At 35.0% G+C, this 20,455-nt stretch overlaps 1 protein-coding gene and 5 non-coding genes across 7 annotated transcripts; 4 read left to right on the forward strand and 2 right to left on the reverse strand.

Moving 5' to 3' along the window:
* Positions 1–1,083: 1,083 nt before the first annotated feature.
* Positions 1,084–14,200, reverse strand: sad-1 (Serine/threonine kinase SAD-1). 2 transcript variants are annotated; one of them, NM_001083292.4, is made up of 17 exons: positions 14,067–14,200; positions 8,271–8,427; positions 7,917–8,011; positions 7,106–7,191; positions 6,316–6,456; positions 6,111–6,261; positions 5,651–6,066; positions 5,189–5,548; positions 4,866–5,070; positions 4,557–4,819; positions 4,116–4,356; positions 3,901–4,052; positions 3,728–3,854; positions 3,154–3,235; positions 2,966–2,998; positions 2,336–2,501; positions 1,084–1,704 (listed from the first exon to the last, which is right to left on the reverse strand). In NM_001083292.4, exons 1-15 carry the CDS (start codon positions 14,082–14,084, stop codon positions 2,985–2,987), a joined length of 2,508 nt encoding a protein of 835 aa, NP_001076761.1. In that variant the 5' UTR covers positions 14,085–14,200; the 3' UTR covers positions 1,084–1,704; positions 2,336–2,501; positions 2,966–2,984. The 2 variants fall into 2 exon arrangements, with proteins under 2 accessions (NP_001076761.1, NP_001076760.1); NM_001083291.5 differs by lacking the exon at positions 2,966–2,998 and having other exon boundaries at positions 1,087–1,704; positions 14,067–14,194.
* Positions 2,114–2,276, forward strand: F15A2.11. The gene has a single exon (NR_072415.1). It is a non-coding gene; the product is annotated as an Unclassified non-coding RNA F15A2.11 (non-coding RNA).
* Positions 9,368–9,676, forward strand: F15A2.14. The gene has a single exon (NR_072416.1). It is a non-coding gene; the product is annotated as an Unclassified non-coding RNA F15A2.14 (non-coding RNA).
* Positions 14,201–17,623: 3,423 nt separating the features above from the next.
* F15A2.12 lies at positions 17,624–17,815 on the forward strand. The gene has a single exon (NR_072418.1). It is a non-coding gene; the product is annotated as an Unclassified non-coding RNA F15A2.12 (non-coding RNA).
* Positions 17,624–17,827, reverse strand: F15A2.10. Its single transcript, NR_072417.1, has one exon. It is a non-coding gene; the product is annotated as an Unclassified non-coding RNA F15A2.10 (non-coding RNA).
* Positions 17,828–19,639: 1,812 nt separating this feature from the next.
* On the forward strand, positions 19,640–19,920 carry F15A2.8. Its single transcript, NR_072419.1, has one exon. It is a non-coding gene; the product is annotated as an Unclassified non-coding RNA F15A2.8 (non-coding RNA).
* Positions 19,921–20,455: the final 535 nt, after the last annotated feature.

Raw genomic sequence — 20,455 nt, forward strand, 5'->3', positions numbered from 1 at the left:
CATTTGAGTGAAGTGATGTGTTCTGTGATTTGTTAATGTAAACGTTTTGCTTTAAAATGAGATTTTAAGTATCATTTTGGTTAGAGTTTTATAACATTGCTGTACAATTGACATATCATGTAGAAATTTTATAGTATTTTTTCCCATCACTGCGTTTTTCAAACAATTGAGACTATACAGTACAGTTGATGAGACACTATTAGACTGCCAGCTTCCATCACAAAAAAGGTTGCTATTTGACTAAAATAGATTTTCATTTATATTTTTGTGTTGTATTTTTTAAAGCCACACTTTCCCATATTCATACGCTGGTGACACATAAAAATGACTTCAGAATGACTAATTAATAATTGTTACGCAATATGAATGTCGTATTCTATTGTATAAAATCACATGTTTCACGTGATATTTGTAACATTCACGAAAAAGGATCTTTAAAAAATGTCGATAAGCCTGGCAAATTACCAAATCGCCAAAATGCTGAATTTTCCTATTTCACGGAATATTTTTTCCAATTTACCAGTTGCTAGGGAATACGAATGTGATGTCATTGAAAAGCTTATTTCATGAACTTCTTAAATGTAACAGACTATACATATCTTAATTATCTGTTTTACTGTTAATTACTTTTCAAAATATTCAAGTTGTCATGAGTTGCGACCTAGTAATATATAACTAAATTATTCAAAGTTAATTTGTTCTAATTGCGTAGTATTCGTTGGAGATTTCAAAAGTGGTAAATTATGAAGTTGATATGCAAATCCCTAAACTATAAAGTTCATGAAGAAAATTAACTGGAATCAGTGCTAAATTTTGGACGCAACTATCTGAAGTTCTAGATGTCCGCGGCTAAAGGTATTCACCTTTGAAAAGAGCATAATATCAGATATTCAATGGCAGCACATTTGCTCTAAAACGCCACCCATTTATCTATGTATTCTCAAGTGAGACCAGTTGACCAGTACTGTCACTTATTAAATTTAAATGGGGATTGCAAGACTATTTCCTGTGTCTCACTTTAAGAATATAATAAATTCAAATTAACGTCGTTGTTTTTTTTTCTATTTTTAAAAATCCATTTAATATCTACGTCAATTTTTTATCAATCGATCATTGACAACCGAAATGAGTAAATAAATGGCATCCGATGGAAATAGTTAAATGAAGTTTTACAGAGAACCGAGGAAAAACCAGAACAGTCCGTTAAAATAAAATTGAAAAAAGAGATAATGAAGACAGTACAATGAAGTTTGGTATGAGGAACAAAGCAAAAAGGACAAAAATTGGTAAAAAAGACTGAGATTCAAACTAGACACAAATTGGGGAAAAAAATGGAATGTGAGAACAGGGAATGCATGTTTCAATGTTTGGCAATTAGAAATGAACTGCAGAAATAATCGTTTTCTACAAAATAAGAGCAGGGCGAAACCATGATGAAAGTGGAGGAAAATAGTTTTTCAAAAAGATCTGTACATTTTAAAGCTGTAACCAAAGCTGACAAACAGGTTTTAAATTAAATAAATAAGAGAGAAACAATTCAAAAATGGATCACCGTCATGTCTATAACATAACACACAGATAGTTGGATAATCATTTGAAAAAATCAATATGATGATAGATTAGACTTTATCAGCCTTGTTGAACATGGAAAACGCAAAGCTGCGTTGTGAGCCGGGCGAGTATTGATTCTTCGGAGCACTTGAGCTGAAAAAAAATGAATGTTACAGACCAAAGTTTGCGAGACTTATGCAAAATGTTTTTAGGTTGGAAATTTTTTCAGCTGGTGAAGAACAAGATCAGGAACGATTCAGTTTTTAAACTTCAAAAGAAAAAATTTTAAACCTCGAAGTTAAACTAAAGTAAGCTTCAAAGACATATGTTTCAATAAAAACGTTTAAAAATGTATCTTTTGGGTTTCGTTAACTTTTACCAGTTTTGTGACGTGAGCATTTTTTTATTTTAAGAATATCGTCAGATTTTTCATAATTGTCGGTTTTTAGTTGATTGAGATCTATTTTCAGTACATCTTTAATCGAAGTTTCAAACTGACATGGTAATGTAGATAAATTTGTGAATGTTCCATTTATAGAACTTGTTTTTATGGAGTTATTTTATGGAGTTATACAAAAATTTATTACAAAAAATGTCGACTTTCAAGCTGGTTTCTTATGATTTCAATCGCAAGTTATTCGAAAAAAAATCATTTAAATTTTAAAGATTTATCTATCGTTTTATTTGAGTATTTCAAGTTGATCCAGCGTTAACTGTAACTATTTTCAATTTGTTTCTTAGTTTTGATAAAAACGTCTTTTTTTAAATTGAACTCAAATATTACCCATTGCTTCTCTGTGAATACTCGGGATGATAGGAATAGTCAGCATTGTTACTGTAACTACCAGACGAGCTACTGCTTGGACCATATCGGTTTGATGCGGATGACGATGAAGCAGTGACAGCAGTCGTGTTACGGCGATGAGGGGTTGGCGATTTGTATGAGTTAGCTGAAGTGTTAGAAGTTAGAATATAGTGGGTAATAACGAGTAAGCTCTACTACTACTATGGTTGATTGGATTATTGATTTAATAGAAGATTCACAGAGAAAACCACCAATCGTGCCGAACAAACTAGAAATCACTGTGATTGTTGTTGTTTTTTTTTAATTTTAATTTTTACAATTATCAGTATATTGGCAATTTTTAAGCTACAAAAATTCTGGAACTGTGCCCGAAAAAAACCTTTACCAAGCTGCGTTCGTGAAAAAGGCAAAAAAAGAATTTAAAAAAGCTGTTTTAGTTGTCAATTCACTAACCACTACAAACTGTTAAAATGAAATGGAATAGTGTTAAGTTGTGACCAGAAAAAAAATCAAATAATATTTCGATTAGAAAAACAGGAAAAGCGTGCAAAAAATAATGAACTGGGCTGAGCTACCGAAGAAACAGCGGAAAGAGCGATGTGAGGTTACCTTTTGCCAAGTTTCGTCTTTACGATGTAATTCCTGAATGGTGTTGGGATTAGATTAAGATTTACGTGGAGATTAAATGAAACTCATTTCTCAGTTAATAAAACACAGGGTTGATAAGCGATAGGAATAGAGTAGTTGTTACTATTAAACCGAGTGAATGTTTGTGTAAATATTTTTTTTTGAATTACCTGTTCCACTTCCAACAGATCGCATTGACGGGGATGGACCGTAAGGGTCAGATGACGTGGCAGAAGTTGTTTCAGTTTTATCCTGGAAGGAAAGATTTTTTAAAGACTCTACAAATACTAAAGACTAGACAAATTAAGTTAAAAACAGTCCAACATGTTACTTACTTACTTAGAGTAAAAGTATAGATATGTCTATGGCACCCATGACGTCGCCCCCAAACGGCGCTTCCGCCGGCCTCACGGCGTCACTTAAGCCTGTACCCAAATGTATAGTGCGGCGCGGAACCCCGAACGTGTCGGTCCAAACAACCACCTCTTTGCACTACGTTGCGCACACACCAAGCTACTCATTTCACGCCAAGCCGAACGTGCCGGCCGCTCCAAATGACTACATTTCGCACATCATTTCAAACACACACACACACAGCTGCTCGCGGCGTCGGCGTGAGGCCCGCATATGGCGCCTCACTCAGCTGGGAGCCCTAGATATGTATATTTCATTTAAAATTTGAAAAAATTAATTTTGTTTAGTAATATTCTTTTCTCCCTCCAGATCTGAATCTGAGTTTCTTACCGAATGCCGCGCTATCATATTAATACTGCTCGCATTGCTTTCACTGTCCGAACAAGCACTACCAACGCTGGAGTCACTTAACCTCCTTGGTCGAACCATTAGGGCTGCTTGTTGTTGTCGATCAGCTCTGAACAACAAAATTTGAATCAACTTTTTATGACTCTTTCTGGTACCTTTGTTGAGTAGAATTTTGCAGAATTGCTGACAAGTGTTCCACAAGTCGTTTAAACCTCCGAACTGGTCCCGCCAGCAGAACAAACTGTACTACATATGTCGGAGTTTCTCCAGCTATCACTACTTGTTGAGGAGATGGGATAATATCAACCTGAAAAGTAGTATTATTGACAAAAACCAACAATTTTTAAAAGTCACAAACCAAGAAACTCACATTCATTTTGATTCCACGGCTGAAAACGCTTCCACCAACTGTCGGACCTCGTTTATATTCTACTCTAAAGCAATTTTGACCAACTACTGAGTGACTAAGTTCATGAATTTGAAGGAATGCCCGTATGAGCTCCGCTTTGATGCTGTTCAATGTTTTCCCTTGAACAGGCACACAGTGGGTGTCATCGCGTTCGACGCTCATACTGGAAGCAAGAGATCCGAACCAGGACTTTTTGACAAGGCTGAAAAGAAAAATTATGTTTACTATTAGTACATTACTTTTATTTTGATGACACAATGAAGCGGTTCAAAGAAATACTCGTTTTTTTACATTGAATTACATTTTTGAAAATTTTTTTGATTTTTAAAAAAGTTGGAAGTTCTTCGTGGAAAGTTCATAAAATTTCCTCATCTATTTTTGGCAGTATTCTCATGTACTCACTCAGTTGTGTCAATCATCTGGCTGTCTTCACTGTCACTTTCTGCCGTCCCATTTGACATTTTCCGCCGATGGAATCTCGGAGTTCCCAAGAATGAGTTTTTGATGTTGTTGAGTTTTGATCGCCATGGACCGCTAGTCGACCCAATGCTTGTCTGACTGTTACCAGCTATCAAACTATTTGTTGACGAGTTCGTAGAATTCATCGTACTACTAGACACTACCACACTCTCCGACATGACTGATGGTGGGCTGTACTTATGGGGCTGAAAGTTCAAGTTTTTTTTAAACTGTAAGCATCCTTTTTCTTACCACCGAAGACGTTGACGAGGCATCATTTTTGCAACTACTACTACTGGCACTTTTGTCACTTCTGTCCTTGCTTTCTTTTCTAGACGACCCTCTACCGCTGTCTCTGCTCTCCCTCCGTTCCTGGGCGTCACGTACGTGACGTGCTGCTTCCGCAAGAGTCTGTGGATCGACTGGTTGAGTGTAGTAATGATAGCTGTTGGTGGACCTAAAAACTAGATTTTAAAATTTTCCAGGAAACGTTAATTTTTCTGAACTTTGCTCAAAAGTAGAAAATGCTTATCAACACTTATCATAAAGCTTCTGCAAAATGCATTTTATCCCACCTTGAAGCAGATCGCCCTCTATCCCGATCTTCTCCAGCCCTTGCAGAGTAAGATCCGCTAGACGATGAACCGAACAGATCTCTAGTTGAACTTCTCGGTGACTCTGTAGGAGAACCTCCCAAACTTGAATGCCGTCCAGACTTTTGATTCCTTCCATACGTTTTTCGTGGATTGATCGGACTTCCATCAGCAATGCTTCCCATGGGATATCTTGATGTTCTCGAAGAATCCGTCCGTTTTTTAGGCGGATCGTTGTTCTGGGCGGCACCGCGCAGAACGATTTCTGTGTCGTCTTCCTGTGCAGGGCGCCGTCGTTTTCGATCAAGAAGGAGAAAGTATACCATCTTTTCAGTGTTGTGTCTAGAAAAAGTGAGCATTTAATATTTTTAACTATCGTGTACTTTTTTTATAACAAAACTTAACCATTACATTTTATAGTAAGAAAGGTTTTCGAAAACTTACTTTGGCGACAATAATTCATTAATCAACTTCTGTTTGTCTTTGAAACATCCTAAGCAGTTCATATGCCTCAAGACATCCGGATCAATCGAATCTTCACCAGGTATTACGTGCGTCTGCACAACTTGTGACATTGGAAGCTCCAATTCAGGATCTGCCTTTGTTGTTCCGGATACCCATGGATGTTTGAACACGTCGGCTAGGGAATATCGTTTCCCCGGGTCTACTTCTATCATTGCCCGCAGTAAACTCTGCACATCAGCAGGTACGAAATGTGGGATATGAAAAACTCCACGTTTCACTTTTTCGAGAAGATTTCGGAGATTGTCATCATCAAATGGAAGCGCACCAACTAATAATGCGTAGAGGATAACGCCACAACTCCAAACGTCTGCTTTTCGACCGTCGTACTTTTCACCCTGAAAATGTAAGTTGAAACAAGTGAAAATGATTTATAACATACCCGAATAACTTCTGGACATGCATAATGTGGAGATCCACAACTCGTCTCCAACATCGACCCTTCCACTTGCAGACTAGCCATTCCAAAATCTGCTACTTTTATGTTATTCCTCTCGTCTAGTAATAAGTTTTCCGGTTTTAAATCTCGATGACTGAAATTTAAATAAAATTATATTTTTTTACCAGCCGTCAGAAAATTGTTTTACCAAATGTTATGAGCATGGCAAAAATCGAGCGCAGAGATGATTTGACGAAAAAACTTTCGCGCTTCTTTCGACATCAGCCGTCCTTTCCGCACAAGGTAGTCGAACAGCTCGCCACCGCTAACATGTTCTAGTAGCAAATATCTGAAAAATTAGGCTTAAAAATGTTTTGTGATGTAATAATGCTAATGTAAAAGTTATTTGGTTTTTTTTTCATGACTACATACCACGTGTACAAATATTCAAAAAATAGTTCAAAATCAAATATTAAAGATATTGTCAAATATCAAAAACGACTTCATGGAGTGTAATTTTTTGTTTTTAATATTATTTTTTCTTATGCTTCTTCCACGACTCCTGGATTTTGGAATGTTTTTTGTTTCTGTTCAGTTTGATGAAAATAAAGCGAATAAAGTTTTTTTGAAGTACTGTAGGTGACAGTTTTTTTAAACAGAAATTCTACTTAAACGCTTTAATCCAAAACTAACTTTAAATTTCGGATTTAATCACTTTTCGAATGTAATATTTTATTTAAGTTCTAGAGACTTATGCAATTTTTTAATAATATTGTTTTGTGTGTTTTTTTTAACTAAAAATACAATTGTTTTAATAATGTTTGGCCAAATAATCAACATTGTTGAGTGAGATGGGTGCTACGTGCCAAACTACTTTAGAATAATGATATCGAATTTTATGCAGCTCCCAGATTTGAGTCATGTTTTGTTTATAACTTTAATAAATCTTTACTATACTTTAATTTTTCCAATTTATCACACTTTTGGTAATCACTTACAAATATTTCTTATTTTCGTAGACATCGTACAAATGAAGCACATGTGGATGCTCTATCAACTTCATAATTGCAATTTCTCTTTCGACCTGCAAATTCCATAAATTATGGCTCTGTTTCAAACAAAAACCAATACATTTTTAATGTATGGAAATTTATACAATATTGCCACTTTTCATACGACCACTTTCTACTTCATCAATTTTTTCATCCTCCATTTTTGCCACTCTTTCATTACTCTCCAACAACATATATGCTTTACTCGATGTTGCTCGACGAGCTCAGACAAAACGCCGAATAGAAAGAAAACAGCGTTTTTCGAGATGAAGAAGACGAGAAAGGACAAATGTAAAAGCGGGAGAAAAGAGGAGAAAAGGCGATTGGTTGAAAAATGACAGCATCCGTAAGACACACATTCAAGAACCCTGTGTGTGTGTGTGTGTGTTTCGTTCTTTTTTGTGCCGTTTCGAGAGGAGCAAAAAATACGTTGCACAGGGTATATATGTGCTCGGGGAGCCGGAAGAGGATTAGCGACTGAATAAGAAGTGACACACTGTGATGATGATGATGACGTGGAATCACAAAGAACATGGGAACGGAAACAAAATTTTGAGAGTTCACAGTTCTTTTGTACGGCATCTACACCAAGGGAAACATTTGCAGAATATGCGCCGAATGTGAACATTCATATATGAGCAAATATTTTTGATTGGAACATAAGAACATTCAAGTTATTTTAAAATTTAAATATTATCTTTCTATATAGCAATCATTTTCTTAATCGAAAATTTGAAGTAACAACTAAAAATATTACCTTTTGTAGAACAGATTCACTGAGTTTTTCTTTGTTGACTATCTTGATTGCCACTTTACGGCCCGTAATGCAATGAGTTCCCGTTTTTACCAACCCTGAAACAATACATGTATTTTTTCTGCAGCTCCCGTCCAACTCCATTCAACAGTTCAAGCTAAGAAAAGAGGCTCAAAATTCGCTCATAAATAAGAGCGGACAGCCGAGAGCCCTCGAGTCAAAACAGTCATTTGCATATTCCAAAGCTTGCTTATATTTTTCTTGTAGCAAATGCTACTCTGGGGTTAGGCCCCATGGGAGAATTGCAGTTTTTGGAACTTAAATTACTCGGTCAACAACTGAATGAAAACCGCTTACCAGTTTGACCTTTTCCAAGCGTCTTCTCAAGTTTGTATGGACCGCAATATTGAGCCTGCGCCACTGGACGCGTCGATACAATGTTTTCCGACATGATTTTCGAGCTCAGCTCATTATTCACGGCCGCCAGTTTGCTATTTATCTCTCCGAGGACTTCCTGTAAAAATGTTTGTTTTGAAATCGATGAGCAATAAATAATTTTTTGAATTAAATTGTATTAAGAATATTGGACTTTTACCAAAAATGCACAATTATCATATTACGCGTGACAGTAAACTCCGGATCAAATATTAAAACTTATTTAATAGCTTGTATTTCATTAATAATGTCATGGGAATTTATTGTTTTATTTGATAACATTTTCAAAATTTTTGGCTGCCGGGAGAACTTTAATGAAAAGTCACTTTTTAGTAGTTTATGGGCCAAAATTGTTTTTTGATGGTGCAGGGTAAAACTTTATGAAGACTTATTTTTGACCACGAAAAAAGGTTCTCGAACACTCTTAAGGACATAATTTTTAGCTTTCAAATTGGAATGAAAAGTTGATAATGACAGATATATGGGTGGTAAAAATTGCTACCCTTGAGAAAACTAAATTTTCAATTCAGAACTAAAAGTTATTTTTAGCCGAGTTTTTTTTATTTGAAAATTATTTGATTTGAGCAATGCGGTGGTTACTATAACAATCAATTTGAACTACATAACTAACAAAAATTGGTACTTATATCCGTTAGCTTTAAAAAATATATACCGTATTTCCCATATTAGTATTGCACCTCATTGTTCAACTTTGTCAGCTTATATCTCAGTTATCGTTTGTCCTATTCGAAAATAGTCCAATAACAAAATATTTGCTATTGTTTTTCTGTCATTTTGTTGTTAATAATATATTGATGTCTTCAAAATGAACTTAGATATTACGTTTCAAAGTTAAGTAGTCGGGTGCAATACTAATGGAGGAATCATTTCGCATGGGAACAGTTTTATAAATCAATAATTTGAGGCAAAGTGTTACCTAAATAAAATTTATAGCGTCTCAGCAATGCACATTTCTCTTACTAGTACAGTCCAATTTAAAGTTGGTGTATTTATTGATACAAGATGTTCAAATGAATGAAGAGGCCATAAAGCTTTGAAAGGAAAAAAAATGGGGGGGGGGGGGGGGAAGCAATGGAAGATGGGTGGTAGGCTTGGGATGGAGGGTGTGGTGATGGCGCGTTGAAAAACAAAAGGCGGGAAAGAAAAAGAGCCAACACGCCCCATCCTCTCCGTTTGTCATGTCCCTCTACTCGAACAAGCCGCCAGCTTTTCCAGCCTCCATCACTCTATTCTATGGCCACCAATTTATTCTGTACTAGTTTTATTGCAACCGAAGCAAATAACTATCATGATGGTGTCAAGAGAGCATGGGCCTCACGATGGAGCCAAGAGAGCTTCTTATCCCAATTGTTTTCTCATTGAGAGAGAGAGAGAGAGAGAGAGAGAGAGAGAGAGAGAGAGAGAGAGAGAGAGAGAGAGAGAGAGAGAGAGAGAGAGGGAAGATCTTTTTTCGGGAGTGGGGCTCCAGGAATTTTGAGATTTTTTGAGATTTTTTAGATTTTTTATATAAAAATTTGAGATTTTTTACTTTCAATGCAGTAGCTGTACAAAAATTATGCCTACTGAATTGGACTGAGATTTAAAAATTTTCAATAATAAAAATTTCCAGACTCGAGAACACAAAAAATAGCATTCCATTACACAATTTCAAGTCTCGTTACGCGTTTAGCTTTTTCAGACAGCTGTCAACAATTAGTTTCCTATGGAATACCAGTTCCTCCACTGGAAATAGAAAAATTTTCAGCCAAACATTTTTTAAGGAAAATACAATTTCAGTTTCAAAAATAAAATTACTTATATGTAAGCATTTGAGATTGAAAAAATATACTTAGCTTTAAGAAAAAGTATCTAGAAAAATTAACAATACAAAAAAAATTATAAAAAATTACGATATTTAGTACTACTTCAGCACTTGTAAAATTTGAAGTGCTTTCAGCCGAAAGGGCTATTAGAACTTAGAATATTTATTTTTTTGAACAGACAAAAGTAAAAAGAAATAATCATAGGGCATTTGTTCTGAAACTGAGTTAGAGAAATAACACTCACTGTACATTGACTTCTTGTAGACTTTCTGACAAATTTTAACATACGAAAAATATTGAATGTATAATAATAGCAGCAGTAATATAGTTTCACACAACTAGGCGTTGGACGTACAAAACAAAAACAAAAAAGTCGAGCACTCGTCAGGTTTTTAGAGGTTTTTAGAACAAAAGAGCACGTCTACGCCGCCCTTTCCGTAGTGCCTTTTCTTGACGACGATAACGGGAGGTGCACTAGCTAGCGAATGTATGGAAAATTGCAGGTAGTCGATGCATGAATATATGAGAAAACCGCGAATGGCGTGGCGACGAGATGACTAACTGAGCTCGCCCCGTTTTTTTCTCTCATTTTATGTTTGCGATGTCTACCAGCAATTAAGTGTCCCTTCAATTTTATTTTCATCATTTTTGAAAATTTTAATGTTTTATGACGAGAGGGTATGTTTTTTTTTTCATATTTTTGTATAATCTGCCAAGAATGCGGAAATTCGAAAAAAAAAACATTTTTTAAGTTATGAAAAAAAGTTTGGATCAAAGGGACGGTGATATATTTTTCACTAGTATTGAGTGGGCGACACAAGTTTTCAGAGGTCAAGCTATTTCTTGCGGACCTCCATTGATGTCGGCTGCGCATAAATTTTTGCATGCGGCTAAAAACTCGTGCAAAATGGAAAATTGAAAACCGAAAACCGAAAACCGAAAACACCAAAAAATTTAAGTTTGATATACAATGTTAATGCAAAACTTGCCAGTCTACCCTAGTGCAGTCTGGTACCAATGCACATTTGTACCTGGTGAGATAATCTGACATAAATCAAAATTTCTCAAAGTAGCGTTTACCTGAGAATGTTTGAATCAGCGTTTTATGATGTTTCTGTGTCACACTGATCAAATATCATTAAAATCTAAAAATCATTTCCCCTTTGAGCCAACTTCAAAGTTTTCAGAAAACAACATTTTGAACCGCCATAAACATTTTTTTTAATTTTCCAAAAGGCATCGTTACAAATTGGGTGTTTTGGAATTTTTTTCAATATAATATCGAGCAAATTCTAACTCTACCATTGCAATCAAGTGCTCCAAATCATTGCCGATCAAGAAGTCAAAATTTACGATAACTAAGAAAGGTTTAGGTTTTTCAAAAAAAAAAACTTTAAAATTAACTAATAGAAGCTTAATCAGGATAAAACCAAACAGAAATACTTTTCTACATTCGAAAATTCTTCAAAAATTATGAGATTTGAAAATTCGACACTTTAGAATAGAAACGGTGAACAGTAACAAACATCTTGGTAAAAGTTTTAGATAAACAATGGGTAGAAATAAATTTTCATACGAAGATATATTTTGAACAAAAAAACCGTACAAAACAGGCGATTTTACCCAAGATGAGTCAAGACGGTGCTCCGATTTTCAGTCCAATTTTGGTATGACAAAAAGATAAACTTACAAAGCAAGGTTCGCTGGGAATAGGAGCCGGAAAGCTAGTATAATAAGAGTCCATTCTCGGTTTCCTCCCTCATTCAATTCTCAAGGACGTCAAGTAGAAGATGAAAAGGGTGAGAAGCACCGTTGGCACACCGGAGGCACTTTGAGAAAAAGAGGCGAAGATGTATTAGAGGGAGGAAACGAGGAAAAAAATGGGGGGGGGGGAGGAGGAAGAGGTATCCGTATCCTTTTCAATTTCTTCACTGACTTTGTTCGTCTTAATATTGATTCGGTTCGTTGTCTGTGCAACAGAGCTGCCGAAGCTCGAATGGGCTTAGAATAGTGTGTTGTATACGGCTCGCTTTCGTTTTCTCCTTGCGAATGTCAGTTCATCCGTTTCGTTTTTTTTCTTCCCTTTTTCCCCCCACGCTCTTTGTCTTTTTCTCTCACCTCATCCCCCGATGGTTTTTGTAGTGGGTGGTGGTGCCAAAATTGGAAGAGAATTAAAGACAAAATGATGTGGCGTCAATGAGAAAACGTATTAACTGGGGGATTCAAGAGAGGTTTTTTCTTATAAAAAATGTTTAGCAGCAGAGGAGCACTAGGAAACAGAGAAAAGTAGTTCGGAAATTTTGTGAAAATGCTCAGATTACTTTTCTCTGACAGTTTTCCCCAAAAAAAACCCGCCAAAGTGTTCACGTACCTCTAGACAATCGTCAAATCATTTAATGTCTGTAAATTCTCACTTGGAACAATTTCACGACTCTTAAGTATGAAACAATGCAATGGAAATATTTCATACTGGTTTTTACATATTATATCATTACTTATTATACAGAAATTGCGAAACATTTTTGAAATCAAGAACTCGAAAGGCTTTGGCAAAATGATACAATAAAGAGCCAAAGCCGAGGGGATGGGGGCTCTCTGACTCAGAGGGGTGGCTCAAATTCAATTTCGGGATTCCGAGATTCGTGGATTCAGATTCAAATTCGGACTTTCATTTTTCGTTTTTCCAATTTCATCTATTTCCTCTTCTTGGAATACACTCAAACAAATAACAGAAAACAATATGATTTAGAATTGAGGAGAAAAAAAGATAGGTTGGTTAATTTTGAATTATTCTCAATGGAACTATCAAATCTAGCTCTTACGCTTCAATAATATAGATTTTTTTACAGGAAAATATTTTGATTGTGTATATTAAGCCAGGTGGAAAGAACAAGGAAGACGTCACTGACGTTAGCGGTCTGACGCGTTTTGAGTACAAATTTCTATTTAAAAACTTGTTTTGGCGATTTTCAAAAAAGTCCTCAAAAGGTTTTATTTCAAAAGCCATAATCAAAAGTATTTTAAGAAATAGGCATAAAAGCATAAAACCATGTGAAATATTAACAAAAAATGTATAACACTCAAAAAGATTTTGTTATTGTTATTTTTTAATGTTATTTTTAAAAAAACTCACAGCATTTTTGCCAATATTGTCTATAATTATTATGAACGTTTCTGAGAACTTGGATATCAGGCTTTTTCCCAATCGAAAACTGATAATGATTAAAACCACCAAAAAATAAAACAAAAATCGTACGCTTTAAATGTAATCTCAACTAGAAATCTACCAAAACCGCTCCCAATCCTATCATTAAAATGCCTCTGAAATGGGCGAAAGTGGACAAGTAGGACGTGACTGAATAATGTAGTTTTGCCTGCCTCCCCCCAAATTCAAGTTAAAAAGAGCATGACGATGGAGCAAATGCTCCAGACTATTCCCAATGCGGATTAAGCGGGGCTCAGGCGGCTTCCTTTGCACCCAGAAACACGTGGAATCAAAAGTCGACTGGACGTCATTACGGCGAAATGAATGGATTATTAGAATTGAGGGACAGAATGTGAGAAAATCAAATGATTAATAAAGTTACGCATTTACCAAAATTTGAACTATATTCAAAATTTTCAATACAGTGTTCTTTTTTTTTGGAAAACTATTAATTTAGAAGATAATTATCTTTTTGAATTGTCAATTGCATAATATTAATGAACCGTGCATTAAAATTATTAATAACTATTAAGTAATCATTAAGGGTATTAAGTGATCAGTACTTTTCAAGTTTTTTTAAAATTGTACAATTTAACAAAGTCTGAGTCTTTTTAAACTTTAAAAAAAGTGACATCACATTTGATCATAATTTAGAACAACCCACTCAATCAGAAAAAAATCTGTACTCACCTTGAGAGCTTCAAACATGTGCAGACTTTGCCCGATTGACGAGCGCAGTCATGCGGCTAAGTTTTAAGCTTCCTTGGATTCCAAACGGGGATTTTTTTTGATTCTGCTCCTGAGCAGCTTTCCTGGTTCTGAAATCTATAGTGTTGATTTCCGTTTATGGTACAAATGTTGGAAGTGACGTTGAGAGAACGATTCAAATGCGAGAAAAACCCAACTTGTCATATTTCAATGAATTGGCAGGAATTTAGCAGTACACAATGCACACAGAGCACAGCTCTTTGCACTGCTACTGCCCTGGGGAGTACTCACTAAAAAAAGTGAGAGATGCACAGGCTTCGAGAGAATCAGAAAGGGCCCGTTAAGAGGGATGGGATAGGAAAAAGAAGTCCATCCATCCCCCCAGTGGTCCTGACAAAAAAAGGATCAATAAAAAATTGGAGAAGAGGAATCGGAAGGAAATCTAGTGGAGTGCTTCGCAAGAATTGTTAGTTTTCCAGATATAGTAAATGCCAACAACGTAGTCTTGGTTATGGTTTTTATACCGTATTTTTTTCTGGAGCAATACTTATTCTGGATGCCTAGGGAACGCAATTACATTAGAGAATGCAAAATAATTTCTGAAGGCCATTGAATAAAATATGTATAATATAATTAAAATCCTAATATATCTGATGCGACAAATTGAGGAAAAGAACTTTGAGAAAATATTTTTTAATAATGAAAGTTCAGAAAAAAAATACTGAAAACGATCTATACGAGAATTTTCTTTCGTATTTGTTAAAATTTGATACGAACCGATTTCAACTGTAAATATGGAACTCTTTTTAATTAAAAAAAAACGTACTTCAAAATTTGCGAGAATGTAAAATTCTGAACCTTCAGTTATTATCGCTGAGTTTTTTATACGTTTTAAAATTTTAGGTATCCTGATTCATGTAAGACCGCTGAAAATAAAGTTTCAGCCCCGAGATTTCAATTCAGTTAATAGGAGAATGCAATACTGATAGGAAAAATAATAGAAAGTGATTACCAAAATTGTGTTAAATTATCAAAAAAGGTGGAGTACCGAAATCTGCGACTTTAAACCAAAAATGCCCCAAAACTACCGAATTATGTAATAAGAAATTTTGAAAAGTACTCATAAAAAGTTATCACGTTTCAAAATTCTGGAAATCAAAGCTCATGTTCGACTAAAATCAAATATTTTGCCAACTTCTTGGTGTCACAGCGTCTGGAATTTAATTTTTATCAATTACCACTATTTCATAAACATTGTGTCCAAATTTCCAAAATGTTGAAAAATATGAGCTTTTTACTAAATTCAAAGCAATGTCGCATGTTCCTACCCCTACAATGTTTTATTACAATTTATTTGAACAAAGTATAAAATACGTAGGAAAAATTTTTCCTTCGTCGACTTCTAAAATTATGAGTGGCAAAACTGAGTAATTGCCTCTTTTTGACAGTTAATAAAAAATTTTCAAAATTTATTTGAAAAGTTTTATGATGATATTTGGTCATTTTGGGTCCATAGAAAGTAGTTTTTAACAATTTACCCACTGGCGCTACTCCACTTTTAATATATTTCACGTTGGAACAGTCTTCTTAATTTTCTAGAATAGAGTCTCAACTAGTTAAGTATTTTCTGAGTGCACATTGCACCCATCAAAATTCTCATTGCGTGTCATAATTTTCAGGTTCATTACTTTTCTTCAACTTTTAAAACTCATTCAATGTTCATTGCTCTTTAACCAGACAATGAAATTAGGCAATAAAACTTGTGAAAAAAAACAAACTACTAAGGAAATTAGAACGTGAAAGAACAACAAAAAAAAAGAGAGAAAAAGAAGAAAAAATTTGGAGAAGTGGCTCCAGGGGGCTAGCGTGGTCGCGCAACGCTGCCTGCCTACTCAATAGCACGGACGATAAGCCGTTGTGGGAGTGAAGACGAAGAAGGCTTGGGCTCTTTTCTCACTCTCAATTTGGCATGCTCATGCTCTCTACATGGCTTTCCTCCTATTTTTCTTTTACGGAATATAGGGTATGCGAGTAGGAACAGAATGAGAAAGACGAGGAGCAGAGAAGAAGAGCGGGGTGGGGGGGGACTTCACTGTGTTATCCAAGTAGTAGTATGCAGTGAATGTAACTACGTGAACCACACCACAACTGAAAAAAAAGAAAAAAACGGAACTGCTAGAATAAGTCAGCAGCTTCCATCAGAATGGAATAATCATTTATGTACATACTTGTTTCTCATGTTGCAAAATGAAAACATACAAAAACTGACTTTATCAAAAAATCGAACAATTTTCCAAAAAAATATCTTTTCAGCTATTTCACAACAGAGTAATTGCAAACTCATGAGTCAACAGAAATTAATCTTGTTGTGTTTCTGTGGTTAAGACCAGACTAATGACAAAATGGCTGGCGAAATGCTGAAAACAAAATTGACGGAATTGTCCGAATATTTAAAATTTGGGTGTCCGCAAAATTTCAGAAAAATATTTTTAATTTGTTCACACGTATATGACACATGCTCCTAATTAACTATGTTCCTAATTTTTCAACAACACCAAAATGTTTCCCAAATTTTGTAACTTGGTGAAACCGTTCAATAAGCATTTTTAAACGTTATATATGAGTGTGATACTATTCAGCCATGAAAAACATTTATAAGTATATTTGAAAAATTTTTCCTATTGCTGTACATATATTTTCATGGATATACTACATTTAAACAACTAATTTTTTTAGTTGACTACAAATCCTTTGTAAAACTAAATGCATTTGTCCATAGAATAAAATACTCCAAATTTATTAAAGATTTTTCATAATACCCGGTCAAAGTTTTGACAAATTGCCAAAATTTTGAAAAATATGAGCTTTTGGGGAAATTCAAAACAATGTCGAATGTTATGACCCCTACAATGTTTTATTACAATTTATTTGAACAAAATAAAGTATAAAATACGTAGGTAAAAAATTGTTTTTTGGTCGACTTCTAAAATTATAAGTGGCAAAAAATGAGTAATTGTCATTGTCATTTTTGACAGTAAATAAAAAATTTCAAATAGTTTTTGAATAATTTTTTTGTATAAATAGTTCTTTTTAATACCATATGAGTGGTTTTTAATGCTTTCCCCACTGGCGCTACTCCACCTTTTAGATTTTCAACCTAATATTTTAATATTGTGCTACAAACGAAATGGTGGAAATTGACAAAGAAATTGATTCAAATTAGAACAGTTTTTAATTTCCGCCCAAACCTTATTGTTTTTTGAGTCGTTTTTGTTTTACCTATAAGTAATTCTTTTGAAAAATATTGGAGGTTTTCGTTTTTTGTTATACAAATTTCAACACAATCGCTTTTCCCGGAAATGTGTACTTTACTGCTCATTGCCTCAGTTTCCTCCACCCGTTCCTGTCACTTAATTGGTTGGGTAGTCATGGCCAAAGAAAAGTGTAGAAGAGCCCACAGAGAGAGAGCGACGAGAAAATAGCAAAACGGGACAAAACACGACATTATTATGGAGTGGAGAGTATTCGCCCCGGAAAAGAGGAAGAAGCACGGACACTTCGCTACCCGCGCGGGTCCCGAATTAATGAGGTGGTGGTCGCTAGTTTCCCCCTCACCCTGTCCGTTGCAAAAGCTCCATGTTGAATATGAAATGGAGTGAAATATGTGTGAGAAATGGATTTCAACATGTACATATTCGTTTCCGAGGTCGTTCGTCGAAAAGTAGTACGAATTATTTAGTGTTGTAAGAACAATGGGCAAGAACGTTTAACGAATCGAGCCCAGAATAGTTTAGGAGGTAGCGAAAACGTGAACAAAAAAAAGTGTGCAGAAGATGAAAAATGTAAAGAGTTGGATGAGGACGTGACGGATGGATTGAAATTTGAGTTCTTCTTCGTCTTTTTATTTTCTTTCAGAGTGCATAGAATTGAAGGCAAACAATAGTTTGAGAGAGCCGCTAAAGCTTAACAAGAGCCTAAAGGGTCTAATATGAGTTTTATCAAATGTAAATTTTAATAGATATGTCTGGTGAACTAAAAATTGGATTTTCATTATTTTAGTGAGATAGTGGTTCAAAAAACCCTCATTCTTCAATACATAAGTTTTCATTAAAGGTGGAGTAGCGTCAGTGGGGAAATTGTTAAAAACAACTCCCTCGGTCCAAAAATGACTGAATATCAATAAAACTTTTCAAATAATTTTTGAAATTTTTTTTATTTACTGTCAAAAAATGACAATTACTCATTTTTTGCTACTCTTAATTTTGGAAGTCTACCAAAAAAATTTCTACCTAAATATTCTATACTTTAACTTTGTTTAACTAATTGTATTGAAACATTGTAAGGGTCGAAACATGTGACATAGCTTTGAATTTCCTCAAAGCTCATATTTTTAAAATTTTTGGCAATTTGCCAAAACTTCGACCGAGAATTATGGGAAATCTAAAATTATTTGGAATGTTTTATTATGATATTCGGTCGTTTTGGGTCATTATAAATGTATTTAGACAGAATCCATGGGCGCTACTCCACCTTTAATATTCAGAATTTTGAGCACTGGATAATTTTCAAAACTTGCTAAGAAAATGCATATTTTTTGATAGTTTTTTGTATTGAACAGCTGAAAAAAAAGGTTATTGCTCATTTGAGTAGGCTAAACTTTGATGCTCAATACAAAAACAAAAAGACGAAAAAATGAAGCTTCAACTTGATTCAAGTGAAAGAATGTGAAGAAATGTCGTCGAGCTCGAAAAAATTGAGAAAATGTGAAAATTTGTGAAGAAGTCGTCTGTCAGTTCGTTTTCTTCTTCTTATTTTTTGTCTTCTCATTCGTTTTCGTCGCAATTGAATAAGAGGAGAAGAAGAGGAAGGAGCTGAAGAAGCACGGCGGGAGCTCAGAAGTGCTAAATGAGTCGGGCGGCACTCTCGTAAACCAGCTTACTTTCGAAGATTCAAATGGAATTTTAAAATTGAACAAGAAGATAAAATACAGTGATAAATGGGGAAAACCTTTTTTTTTTTGTTTTTTGCTGAACTGAAAAATCATACCGAAGGAGTGTAACCTGTAACATAGCGCTAGCGGAAGTTTTGCCAAAACATACTCAAAGTGAGCTTAAGAAATACTTTTTTCAGATTTACTGTAGGTGAGTTTCGAATTTGAACAAATACAGAATTTCAAGTTTTTTAACGTATGGACCTTTGTTTTTTTTACAGCATAGAAGCTACTTCACTAGATTTATTCAGCCAACTTTTGAAGAATGTATATAACTTCAAAAGTACGCGGAAATTTCGAAATTCTTCAAGACGATCTAACCAGATCTAACCAATGTTACTCAGAAAAACAAAAAAAAATCTATAAAATGAACGAAACCATTTCATACAACTTTTAGTTTTACAACACTACAGTTTTTTATTTGAAAAAATTTATTTTGCGTGATTTCCATAACTATGAAGTTCAAAGTTACACCAACCAAGTTCCGGTGAAAACTTCAAGTTAAAAAAGCACTACCGTTAGTGCAATCTCAGTAGTACATCAATAAAACGACAAAAACGATGAAAAAGAGCGCACCCATTTCATTTTCATTTGGGTTACACATTTCATCACCACTAATGGAAATCGGGTTTGACGAATGGCAGGGTGATGTAATCCGGGAGCGTGTCAGAGTGGGAAGAAGAAGAAGAAGCACATCTGCTCTTTTTCCGTCCACCATTTTATGCCTCCAGATGGTGAGAAGAGGAGTAAGAAAAAACGGAAGACGTGGGAAGCGAATAAAGCAGGAGGGGGAAATCTCATTAAAAATTTCTAGGTGCCCTTTGCTCGATTTCGATGCCCGAGGGGTTAGCAGGTTCTGGTTCTGGGCAATAATAAGCTGGTTGTTTTTGGTACTCGTCTGGATTCTATTGAATTCGTCTGTGCGCTTGAACGCCCAAGCTTAGTGTTCATTGGAAATATTTGAAATTTTGAAGCGATTTCGAAAGAAATAACGCAATGAAAACCATTTGATACAGGTGGAGTAAAGTTTGAAAATACTTTTTTGTAGAATAATTGTAGGTTTATTTACAATATTTTTATTTTAGTCTTTAGATCAGGGCTTCCAGTCAAAGGCTTGGAGTAGTGCTAAAAGCGGTTATTTGGCCGCGGTCGACATTTTTCGGGTTCCGTGCCGCATTATACAAGAGAAGCGGCTTGCGACGCGAGGCAGGCGTTCTGGCGCCTTACACTGTTATTATCACTAGTAGTATTTTAGGTAGACACTCAACATTTTTATGAACTTCTTTGAACTTCTATACGTCATAATGTCATTTTGTACTGAGGTTTTTAGGCTAGCTTTTGAAAAAAAAAAGCAATTTTCGTATAAAACCCAATTCAAACA

This window comes from Caenorhabditis elegans, chromosome X (genome assembly GCF_000002985.6).
Source record: "Caenorhabditis elegans chromosome X".
In the NCBI taxonomy this organism is placed as follows: Eukaryota; Metazoa; Nematoda; class Chromadorea; order Rhabditida; family Rhabditidae; genus Caenorhabditis; species Caenorhabditis elegans.

Coding starts and splice junctions, on each gene's coding strand:
- sad-1 (NM_001083291.5), bottom strand. Junction 4,820..4,865: donor CCTCGTCAACGTCTTCGGTG/GTAAGAAAAAGG, acceptor TTGAACTTTCAG/CCCCATAAGTACAGCCCACC. Junction 4,357..4,556: donor CAGATGATTGACACAACTGA/GTGAGTACATGA, acceptor TTTTCTTTTCAG/CCTTGTCAAAAAGTCCTGGT.